The 12,797-nt window shown below is 40.0% G+C and overlaps 1 protein-coding gene across 1 annotated transcript in view; it reads left to right on the forward strand.

Moving 5' to 3' along the window:
- Positions 1-12,797, forward strand: part of ADAMTS17 (ADAM metallopeptidase with thrombospondin type 1 motif 17) — a 192,710-nt gene that overhangs the window by 89,080 nt on the left and 90,833 nt on the right. Inside the window, exons 9-10 of the mRNA XM_074880340.1 lie at positions 6,000-6,140; positions 7,447-7,597. Coding sequence (XP_074736441.1) covers positions 6,000-6,140; positions 7,447-7,597 — 292 coding nt within the window. The remainder of the gene's footprint in view (positions 1-5,999; positions 6,141-7,446; positions 7,598-12,797) is intronic.

A 12,797-nucleotide genomic window follows, 5' to 3' on the forward strand; every position in this document is an offset into this window, starting at 1 on the left:
CCTTCAGTTATATCCTTCATATGGATAAACAGATGACATTTATGCCCACAGCGTGTCGAAATAGCAGGCTTTCCGTGAGGCACCGTCATCCTGCCCACACTGAAATGTCAGAATGGATAAATTACAGCTCCCCTTCTCCCTTCCCTCTCACACTATGTGACAATGTTGTCCAGTCTGCCCTCCCTTTGCATTTATATTTCTCCAGTGGGGTTTAGAAAGAAATCTTGAGCTTAATCCTGTCTCTGCAGTTAATGCTAGATTACCTCTGCGTGAGTCATGGCAAGCTGGGTCACAGGGAATGACTTCTCGCGTATGCTCTTTTGAGAAGGTCTGTAGTGACCTACCCTGCTGTGATGTGCAACTCCTGGTGCTGCATATAGCTCTTAGCAATTCACTGTTGCCTTGCAGAAACAGAGCCTTTTAGAGAACATCTGCAGGCTGAGGCATCTGTTATAAACACAGGTAGAGAAAACATGCTTTCCAGCGAACAAAGATCAGCAAAGAATGAGCTGAAAAGCAAGAGATATCACTGCCTTCTCCTGTCCGCCTCTATATTTGGGACATTGCTGGAGCAGGCCCTTTGCCCAATTCCTTGAGCCCGTGTTGGTCTGCAGGGAAGTGGCCCCAAGGAGTTCTTCCTTTTTAATGTCTTGCTGAGCTTACACAGTTGAAGTCGTTTGTGAGTTGGTTCTTCAGGAAAAGAAAGACTCTACCTTGGATTTCTCTGTCTGTAGAAGGGAGAGAGACCACCATCCTCATTTTCTTCTTGGTAGCTGGATGGCCTCACTGTCCTTTGGAGAAATGGTGACTGAGGTTAGTGCCAGTTTTGTGGAGAGCAATCAATCGTGTGTCATGCAGAAGTTTAATAAGCAGCCGGGGTGACAGCCAGGTCACCTTGGGTAGCCTTGCTAGTCCTGAGTGTCACTTGTTTCTAAAGTGAACCAGCATTTGACTCACCCTGAATTATTTGCAGACAAATGGAATGGTTTGGCTTTCACAGGGAGGCTGTGGAGTTCTTATTAACAGCTAGCTGAAGTGCTTATTTGAAACAGAGGGATTGTAGAAGCTCATGGTGTTTCCACTTCTGGGTGTGGTTTTTTTTCAGGCTTCCCTTCTTCATCATTCTTCTACTTGCTACCCTCTTTCTGCCTTTTTCTGAAGAAAAGCTCTTCTTTTACTGCTGATGGTATTCTCTATCAAACTTGCCCTTGCCCCCACTTCCTAATCTCTCTCCACTCCTCAGAGGGGGAGTGTATGATAATAATCCTGGGGATTTTTCAAGTGGTCTGTTACCAGCCACAAGTTGCAGCTGTTGAAAAAATTTAAAGCATCTCCTAAAACAGTTTCCCCCAGCCCTTGGCGTTTTCCTTTAACTCGGATTTGAGACTTTAATAGGAAACCTATCGAGAGTCATAGTGGTTCTGATGAAGATTTGTATACATGACCTTAAGAACTTGGAGGTGCAACGCACAGTGCATTGAAGGCAGTAGGAGGCTTTCCACAGGCTTTGGTGCGCTTTGGCTCAGGCTTTTAAAGAATAACAGGAAACATTGGAAAACGCACCAAGGGTAAACAGAGCGGTTTAGTTACATTAACTGTCTAGAGGAGAAGCTCCACTAATGGCCGAAACAAACAAAGCAAGTGCATTTATTTAGCATTGCTGTGGGAAAACAAATGGCTGTTAATTGCATTTAGCTAAAAAGGGTTACACAAGAAATTGGCCAGCTCGGGCCCAGAGCGTAATTCTGGCGTCCTGACCCAGTTCTGATTGCTGTGTAGACTCTGATGGGGAACAGTGTCCTGGAAAGGAGCACAGACTTCAGAGAGGCCAGGGCTTTGAGAGACTGCATACTATTTTTTATTCATAACAATGCTACTTTAAAGTCTCATTCTACAAAAAGCAGCATCAAAGAGATCTGTTGCTGCAGCCTCCCTGTGACTCCTGCTAACATTTGCCTTGCTGTGATTATGTTAATGGTCAGAACTCAAACTGGTCAGTCAGCTCGTTTCTCGACTCACATATGATGAACAACAGTAAATATGCTTCAGGACTCCTTCGGTGACACCTTAGTGTCTTTGATAACCAATGCATTATTTATATTAGAAAAGAAGCTGGAGTGTGAAACCAGAGTCTCATTGTGCTTACTCTGAATAAACGTAGAATGAAAGGAGTTTATGAGCTGACAGTATAAGCTGTTCTTGCTTGCCTTTGGGGAATCTCATTGTCTTCAGGAGGAGAATGTGATGAACCGAAGGCTGAAATTTACCCTGTGCTTAGAATGGAGCTAGTGACTGTGGTGGTAGTAACAGCACAAAAGGAAATCAAGTCCTGCTCATCTAACGGCTCTGCTGGCTTTACAGTGTAAAGGATAACTAACATGCAGCATGTGTTTGTTGCTCCTGATAAAATGGACAGTTATGACTCAGAGAGCACAGAGGACAGTGGGTTTGCACGGTAATGTAGTGCCATTTTGACATTCCTACTTCTAATCTAAGAGCCATTCTTATCGGCTCTTTTTTCAAGATCTGTTCATGTAAGAATAGAACTCCTTCCCAAGGCAGAATATTTCAAGAGACTGATTATCTGCTTCTAATTCCATGTGAACTTCTGAATAGCAGGTAAGATTAGATGATCACAAAGAAAATGCAAAGTACTGAATCAGCGCTTGCACTGCTGTTTAGTACAAACACATAATGCTCTGTCTGATTTATTTCTGTTAAAAGGAGAGGGACTATTCATTAGTGAAAAGAATCAGCATGGCATTACATTTACTATGTGTTTAGGAAAAACTGATCCCTTTGATGTAGCTGGAGACCCTTGAACTTCAGAAAAGAATGTGTTAGCATGCTAGGGTATGCCTGAGTCCTGCAGGTCATTTAATCCTTTCCTCAAGTGAGTCATTGTAAGGTAAAGTAGATGCTGGGAAAAGTTCTGCACTGCCAATTAAAACAGGCTCCAAAGGTGTTGCTGGTTTCATTCTACCAGAAACTCATCACAGAGAGGCCTAGAGGTTGCCTATGTACCTTGAGGCCAGATCCCAAGCTAATATAAACTGGCATGGTTCTTTTGACTTAGCAGAGTTCCTTTGCTTTATACCAATAGCTCCGGCTCAATTCCTTTAGGCTTATGACTTTTTTAAGAATCTTTGTTAAGAAATCAGGAATGATTCAGAAAGGTGTTGATTTCCACACATGTAAGAATTGAATGAATTTCAGAAGCTTGTAAATAAGTCTGAGATGTGAGTTCTGACTCAGTCTTTACAGAGGATACATCCTATCTGCCTCAAACACCCCTGCAAAATCAAAGCTGGGTAATGAGTGTTAGTCTCAGCATTTCTCCTAGGCACACACCTTTCAGGAGGTCAGGTTTAAAATGAATTTGAGGACAGGAATGTACTAATTAGTAACCATTACCCTTGTTGTTTGCCAAAAAAAAATTCCCACTTTCAACAAATTTAACAAAGAATAAATGAAGTTAATCAGAAAGATAAGGCACTTAATTAACAACTCTAGACCAAACACTAGTCTTTTGTGGAAGAGATAAAATCAGGGAGCCTAAAACACTTGGAAAGTCAGGAAGATGGTTTGTTTTCACCCTTTTCAGCTGAGGTGCCGTTCAGGAGGCCATTCAGGAAGCTGCCAGAATGGGAGGGCTGCCAAGTCCCAGCCCACAGAAGCCCTGACAGAGTAGAAACCTGAAGAGCCCAACTTGGAGTCTGAGCACTCTGTGGCAGTCTGTGGCAGTCACAAGGCGGGCAAGTTGAAAGAAACCTTGGAAACCTGCCTCGTTTCCATTAGAAAAATTAACAGGATTGCTGCATGCCCACAAGCCTTCTAAACTGGCATTTTTGGGCAAACTTTCCTCTGGAAGATTTTCAGCAAGCTTACTAACTTTGCTTTGTGGTAGTTAGCTCTTCCTTTCCTGACTTTAAGGAATACAAACTTTAGATGGGCTTATTTGCATTGGAGGAATACTGCTGGAACTTTCTTCTTAGCATGTGAAGAGTTTTCTCTGTGTGTAGAAACAACATGGGTAAAATATTTGGAGTGAAATCCAGGCTCCATTGAAGTCAGTGGCAAAACTCCCATTCACTTCAGTGGAGCAGGAATTTCACTCTTTACTGTTTTGAAGTTAGGGTTACTAATAGACTGTTAAATTATTCCTGCGTGCATCAAACAAAATGTGCTTGATGTTAATGTTTCTGCTGTGTTCAAAAGCCACAAAGGTTTAAAAACAAGAATAACTATGAACTTCTTAGTAAAAATTATGTTAAATGTAGTTTTGCTAGAAATAATAATGTCCCTGGAGATAAACCTAAAATAATAGACTCCACTATATAATCTTCACTTTAAGCTAAAAATAGCATAGATGGCGGTTTAATCTAAGCCATAATTATCAAACTGCTGAAGCCGGTTTTGGTTCATTGCAACTAGAAATGTACGTGGTGTTTAGGCTTTGAACAGTTGAGTCCCAAAACTGGAGAGAAGCAAATCCAAGAGCATAGTCAGAAAGCAAACGGGAGCCTCTGATTTGTAGAGAAATAGCATGGATTAAAGAGTCCAACACCATATTTAAAGGGACTGCTCCTGGCTTGCTCAGTCCAGCCAGCTGGAGAAGTAGTGAGTTCCTATTAATCTGTGTTTTCAGCCCCAAACTGGTGACTTATTTTGCTAGAAGGTGACACTGGCCATACAAGGCACCTTTTGTCTGAAAGCTATTTTCCATTTCATGTTAGAACCAAAGGAAGAATGTTAACGTTTCAAAATGTTATTATTCTGTATGATTTTAAAAAATGGTTTTAATGATCATTTCTAAGTAGGATGGAAAACCCTTGACTCACTTTTGCTGCCAGGCAGCATGGCACGATGGGCTGAGTGTAGGACTGCCAGTCAGGATTCTGACGTTTCACTGATGTAGCAGGTGAACTTGGTCACATCATTTATCCCTTCTTTGCCAGCGTGAAGGCTGTTCACAAGGGCTTGCCTCCAGCAGAGGAGTCTCACTTTCCTAGAGTGGCAACAGAGATTTATTCTGAACAGTGATTTACTGTAGCAGCCCAATGGTAAAGACTCCACTAATGATAGAAGGGTCCTGAGTGGAAAACTGGATGGAGGTTAAAGTAATACTTTTCTATTTCTGAATACTTTTTGAAATCCTCACTGAATGTGTTTGAATTCCTTCATGTATGTTTATACTACACAATCTGCTGATTGTTTAGATGGTTTGTTTTGCTGAGTATGTCATATTCTGTTCTTTCTGAGAGTAGCATGGGGCAGTCTTGGTGCTTGTTTGGACAGTGGTTGCAGAAATGAGGGCTTGGTTATGCCTCAGGCTCCTATCTGAGCATTGCTGTTACAGAGTCATAGTTTAATATAGGTTGGAAGGGCCACTGGGGGTCATCCAATCCAACCCATCACTCAAGGATCAGCTTCAAAGGTAGATGAGAGAGATATTGTACAATACCACAAATTTAGAGAAATGTTTTTCCTAACAGTAGAGTTATTCCAAATTCACACTAACACAACAACAAAATTGGTCTATCTCTAGTATTAATTGGTTGACCATTCTCTCAGAATGATTATAGGGACCATAGCCACTAGATTTGTGAAAGCAATCCAAAATTTTCAATAATTACTAGCTTTGATATTCTAGCAGATATCCTTCAGCTGTGCTACATCACTTCTCCAGGTTCACATCTCATGAACCCTCAAATAGTACATTTCATGGTAGGAAGGTCCCTAAGAAGCACATTTAAAAGTTTCAAATGCACGAGTACTAAAACCTTTGTGAAATTAAGGCAATGGATAAATTAAAGGATCCCATAGTTTATTCATGAAACAAGTGCCCAGAGCAGTAGGTGAATGATACTGTGTTACATGTGCAGCCTGGTTTTGAGTTGTTAATTGCTAAGAGTTTTATTACTAAGTCCAATGGGAAATGAGAAACCCACATAATAACTCGATAGGTTTTTTTGTCTTGTTTTGTTTTAATCAAACAGCATGGGAATGAGCCATGATGATGATCATCAACCCTGCGCAGGGAGGTCTCATATTATGTCTGGAGAATGGGTGAAGGGCAGGAACCCAAGTGACCTTTCCTGGTCTTCATGCAGCCGCGATGACCTTGAAAACTTCCTAAAGTAAGGATTGTGCTGATTATCAAGAATCCAGTGTGTTATTTGAAAGTGAAAGTCTAACCAATTTTCCTTAAAAAAAGTCCGTGTGTGTGTGTCATTAGGGTGTGCAAGTTTGAATCTGTTTCCATTACAGTAGCCACCTGGAAGCTGAGGTTTGCAGAGAGGCAGAAGAGTTATGTGCAGTTGTCAGTGTGCTGATAGCTTCTTAAAAACAATTCCAGATCACCTTTATTTTACAAAAATGTCCTCCATGTTTGCAATGACAGAAATCTGTGTGTAGGTGGCCTGAAAAAATCTCCGCTGTAGGATGCTGCCAGCTTTGTGCTGTGGCTTTTACTGTCATTATTGTTATTAAATAGCTTTTATTTTATGGAAACTTTGCTTTGCCTGGAGGTAATTCTGATGTGTTTTCTCACTCCTCAGTGAGTGTTGGTCGTAAACAGTATACTATAAACTTCTTTCCCACTGCATCTGTATTTCAGTTCATCATATTCAACAGTTCAGGAAGGATTTCTGTCCTGCTGCTTGTTAATTCTCATGTACTATAGCAAGCACTAGAATTGTCTGAACTCTGTAATTGTGGTCTTAAACCCTGCAGTGCAGCTCTCTGACAAACAGCGTCTGGCACAGTGGCCAGTGCTTTTGTTGCTAGAAATGGGTTCAGCACAGAAAATTCCCCACTCCAGGGATTAGAGGTGGGAGAGAAAGGAAAATAATGAAAGCAAATGGGATACCTACTGTTACATTAAAGGCATGAAGTTGAAAAAGAAGTTGCATCTGAACTCACTCTGGTGCCTGATAGAGGGGAGATGTCAAAGTGATACTCCAATTTGTAAAAGATTGTTGCGAAGGCAAAGGGAAAAATCTTTCCTTTATCTGTGATGGATAAGAAAAGAAGTCAAGGGCTTAAAATTCAGCTAGGGGTATACAGGTGAGACATGATAGAAGACTTTCTAGCTGTCATTGTAAGGCTTGTGAAGCTTTCAACTAGATAACCTAAGGGCAGAATTCAGTCTCCATCAGATTTTTAGGAATAGTTTAGACAAATGTTTAACACAGAATGATGTGAATATAGTTAATTCTGCCTTGAGGCCTGTGGCCAGTGATGAGTTCCCAAGGACCTTTCTATCCATAGTTTTCAATGATTTAGAAGAGTTCCAGATATATTCTGGGAAAAATCACCCATTTCACATGAGGTCATCAGAATCCCTGTTAAAGAGAGGACATCAGCTTCTCTACAGCAGTGATCTAACACTCCAGTTCAAAGGTGCTTTCCCTTAAAGGCGTATTTAATTCTTACACTCCACAGGTCCAAGGTCAGCACCTGTTTGCTGGTAACGGACCCCCGAAGCCAATACGCGGTGCGGCTCCCTCACAAGCTGCCTGGAATGCACTACAGTGCTGATGAACAGTGCCAGATACTTTTTGGGACCAATGCTACATTCTGTAAGAATATGGAGGTAAGAGCTCATGGGGTGTACCTGGAAGCAAGGTGGGAAGTGGAAACAAAGCTGTCAAGCACTGGGGAAGAAGAGGAATCTACTTTCTTCAGAACTACTTAACGGGATTTTCAGCATGTTCAGCACTGCTGATACAAAATCAGTAGTCAAACTCCCGTTGACCTTCATGTCAACAGCACATACTTATGCAGCCCTCCTCCTTTCCCCACACTGGTCTTGTTAATCTCCTAGAGCAGACCCAGAAAAACTTTTATTTGTAGTTGGTCTTAATTTAGAGACAGTTCCCTTTTGACACTGTTTTGCTGACGTACTCAGTAGAGATTGTTTTGCTGGAAGTTCAGCTGAGGTGAAAGTCTTTTCTCACAAGAGTGCTTGCCTAATTCCAGAGTCAGTTTGGATGACTGTCTGGATCTTTCAGTAGACCCCACCTTCAGACTGCTACAATGTTCTTAGGAGTTGACTCTAACTCAGTGCCAAGGAAATATTAATGACTGCTTGTTAATGAGGCCCTTTAGAGATTTGTGCAGAATTAGTCTCCTTCTTGTGTGTTTTCTAAGTAACATGATGTTTAGTCAGGATTGGGGTGCAAAATGGCTTATATCACATGGTTGGTTGGCAAAATGGGAACACTGATTTTTGGTGTCTCTAGAAGCAGGTCATATTTGAGATGAGGCTGTCTGACTTGTCCTCTGGAATTTAGACAGCTAAACTTTTCCTTGCACGTAATTAGATGTCTTCATTCTGACCAGAACTTGTCTGCATCCCATTTTAGATAGGGACTGAAGAAACACTTCCAGTGTGGCCTCAGAGATACCCAGAAGAAAGTCATGAGGCACCGTGTCCTGTCACCAGCACCAGCTGGCAGCACTCTGTTCTATATAGACAGGCATGAAGCGGACAGGTTTCTTGCTGTCGTTAACCAGCCATTTGTATTTTTTAGTTGTCCCTTATTCCTGTTCTGAACAATCTTGGGATCTTAAATCAGTGTTAACAAAGAAAATAATAATCGGTGATAAGTGAGGTTTCTAAGTGCCAAATTACTAAAACTGTTGAACACATGCAAGTCCTGGGAACGTGCTCTTAGTTTCACATTTGCTGTTTTATTTATTTTGGATTTGGAAACTAGCTAATATAAAACAATAAGAAAAGAATTTGGGTAGGTTGTATTTTCCAGCTCCATCAAGAAAGTGCAGACCACCAGGACTACTGTACTGGAAGCAAAGTATTAGAATATAGGTCTGTAAAGAAAACCCCAGATCTACCCAGGATGATTCAACTTCTTCCACTTGTGTGGGTGTCACCCAGCTTGACTGCTCTTGGAATAGATATTTGCTATTTCCCTTGTGCGATAAAAATCATTCTGTTTCTGGATAGTCCAGTGCCTAATGAGAATGTCAGCCTACTGGTAGGTGGTCAGCATTTCTCATGCAGAAGTTGCATGTCCAGCCTGGAATTGCTTCAGGGACAAGTTGCTTGCCAGAATAACAAGCCAACAGGCACTGTTCTTCTCTGTGAGATACAGACAGCAGGTGTTTGTGTCTCCCAAGATTTTTCACCAGTCTTCTTATTTGACATCTTTAGAACACAATTAAAACTGTGCTCTTTTCCTCCATCACTCCTTTAGTATCTCCCAAAGAAAAGCATATTTTGTGAGGACTTCAGTACTTTCTAATGAACAGCCTTGTAGAACTTCAGCAGATTAAAACCAACTTGCAACCACTTATTTAGAAGTATTTTTCTGTTACAGACATGCATTAAGAGTTAGCATTCACACTGTGAAGTTTTGGATCAAGTATATCACACGCCATTAATTTAAGTAAATATTTGCATCCTGTTATGCTACTCTGAATTGGCATTTGAAGGCAATGAAAGGAAATTCTTTAGAGGAAATCATCAGCTTTAATTTTTAAACCTTCAAAGTTTGTGTTCTTTTCACCTTTGTGTTTCTCATGCCTCATCTGCAGAATGCTTATATCGTAAGTCTCAAAGCTGTCTACAAAAATATGAACCAAAAAAAAATTGGCACTAGTCATTGGCATTAGCTGTAGAAATTATTGGCAAATATAGCTGTCTCCTCTTTTAGCCAATGGTAATGTGGTATTTTTAATTCAATAAAGTATTAAAAAAATCCAAATGTAAAAGTAATAAAAATCTGACAGTAAATATTTGTTACAAAAAGGAAATAAACTTCAGGAAATGAGCCTGCTCAATCTTTTTATGATTACATGTGTCTACTGTCTATTTTCTTATTTAATAGAAGAGTTACATTATAACATTTCATTGGAGATAGTTGAGCTACATAATTATATCAGGCAAACTAGAGGACCTATATTCAAAAATGCCATAAAATTTAGTTTTAGAGCAAATTTCAGAGATTAGATGAATCCAAAATTTCGACGTCTTTGAGAAACTGCAGAAACTTTCAGTGCAGTAAGCTCTTTCCCTTAAAGGTATCAAAGCCCACATTTTTAAAGGAATGTAATCTCCTTTGCCTTCGCAGAGAGTCAGGTGCCTAACTGCTTGGCAGTGTCTGGACCTCGGACACTGGTCCAACTAGATAGTTAATCCACAAATATTCAATCTTATCTGGATGTTTCAGATTGTGTCTCCAAAATTCTTCTTTCATGTTTGTTTTTAATGATAACTCAGATGCCCTTGTACAAAATAGTAGCTCTCAGAATTATAAGTTTGCCAAACCAGCTATTCTGCAGCTCTTCTGCTCCAAATTTGCAGAACAAAAATGAAAACATATGAGGTAGGCTCAGCTTTACATATTCTATACTTCTTGATGTTCCTTTTTAATTTGATTGGATGCTGCATCTACATTTCAATATACTACAATTTTAAAAAATGAACTTAATAGCAGCATGCGTATATGATAACCAGCTTAATTGTAGCCTGTTGTTGTAATCTATGACCTCCGAGATGTATCATTTAGGATCTGGTTCTGTAACATCCATGTTAGGTAAGATTTACTAGTACATGTCTCCTTTTAAAGAGCTGTGGAATCAGGCTTTTAGACAGGGAACAATCAATTTCTCTTTATTTGAAAAGCACCATTTCTATTATGATACTTTATAAATAATAAATGGCAAGATGACCTGCCAGCCCCTTGAGGGAATGCAAGTCCATTTTGGTGCATGCTCTGCTCATAGTTTTATTGGTTTGAGATATATCCAGGTGGCTGCTTTTGGATTAACTTTAACCTGAATATTAGATGGGTGAGTCCTTGCTTATCATCAGGAAAGTAAATGTTTTCATGGCTCCGTGGAAGAATTAGTTTTGATCTGAGGAACGGAATAAAATAATAGAAGTTGGACAGTTCTCAAGTGAGATGATTTCACATATGATAATGAATATCTCAAGACCCTTCAGTAGTTCTCTGTTCGTATCTGTTACATAGTTTTCTCCAGTAATATGGAAAGGGATCAAAAGTGCTTTCACATGGTGCTTTCTGTTAACCTTTCCCATTGCAAATGTTAATGATCAGTGAGAACACTTACCTAGCAAGACACACAAATGTGCTTCTACCATACCAGCCATGCTGCCTGTTTTCAGGTGGGAGGCTGTATGGTCATGCCCCTTGCAGTGCTAGAAGAGCTTTTGGCCCACCTAGAAGTTGGCCCAGTGATCTTTATTTTGAGCGAGACAAGTTGCTTTTAGCAGAAATTAAATAGATGATCATGTTGTTCTCAAGCTCTGAGCAAAATCATGATATGAGTTGTGGAAAATACTAAACTGTAACGCACCATTGACACTGCACGGTGCATTATCGGTGTACCCCAAACACAGAGATCTTTTGGGATTCTGGTTGCTAAACGTTGACGTGGAGTCTAGGACTAACATAGTAAGTTGTGCAAATTACAGGAAATTCAACCTGTCTGACCTCTGCTCTTCAGATCCACACTGCACTATGAATCGAGTATTGTGAATTCCTTTGACCCTATGCAAAAGGAAGCAAAAACCTTCAACCCCAGTCAAGCGATGAAGGCTTCTGCAGAGAGCAGGCTTTAACTCTTTGCTGTCCCCTTTATTTAGCAGTGCTGTCAGTGAGAGGAATAGCACAGACGGTTTGTGCTGAATCTCTCACAGAGCAGAGATGCTGTTTCTCCACCAGAAATGCGTAAAAACTCTTTGTTCATAACCTCACATGAAAATATGCTGTGTGTTTAATCAGAACACTGGGTTTATTTTTCAGACTGGCATGCCTACGAACAGAGGCTTTTGCACTGAAATTATATTTATGGAAAAAATGTGATTTCTATCTCTTGTATCCAGTGTTTGGCTTTTTGTTTTATATGCCTTTTGGCTTATTTATTATTAACACATTTTTGTGGGTTTTTACATAACCATTATCTTTCAGTATTGTTTTGAGTCAAAACTGTACTTAGGCTAAAATGGCATATGGAAAGAGATTAGCGTTGCTACAAAGAGATTTTTTTCGGAAAAAGGGACACTGTCAACTCGGATGTAACTGGGAATGTGAATTTTGACACGATACTGGTTTTAGAAAAATTAAAACAGCTAGAATTGGCTCTACTGGGGTTTTTTTAAGTTCAACTTGTTTTTTAACAAATATAGGTATCACCCAGTATCTGCAAGCTATGGATCAGCAGCACAGAAAGAGGGCAAAGTTGATTGTAAGCCATAGGAGACTGACTAGATTTCTGGGCTAAAATGGAAAAGGAGAGGAACCAAAAAATAAAGTAATGGAAGAGCAACAATTGTAATAATCAAGTGGATTTTACATAATCCTTCAGCTTTCATATTGGTGGTGGTGAATATAGCTAAGCAATTGTGGGTCTCTGTGGTCTTGATCTTGCAAAGAGACTTGCGGAGTGGACTCTTGGACTCCATGCATGGGAATCAATGGGCCTCTGTCTGTTTTTTCTTTGCAGGGTCATTTTCAAGATCCAGACAATGATAGTAAGCCCTATTATTTAGTAATGTATAGAATATTTACAAGAACATGGTAATTAGATTGAGAGCTGATTTATGCTGAAAATAATAGGTTGCATTGTCATTTTCTGTACAACCAGGGACTTTGTCTACATAATTTTCCATTACACACTTTAACATTTATGTAAATATAACAGTAAATCTGGAAGAGGATGGGTTTGGTTTTCTTGAGGCTTGCAGGATAGAAGCCTGGCAATTCTAAAATAAAATGAGATTTTCTTTTTTAGAAGTAAAGGTAACA

The sequence above is a fragment of the Strix uralensis genome, chromosome 11, assembly GCF_047716275.1.
Source record: "Strix uralensis isolate ZFMK-TIS-50842 chromosome 11, bStrUra1, whole genome shotgun sequence".
Lineage (NCBI taxonomy): Eukaryota > Metazoa > Chordata > Aves > Strigiformes > Strigidae > Strix > Strix uralensis.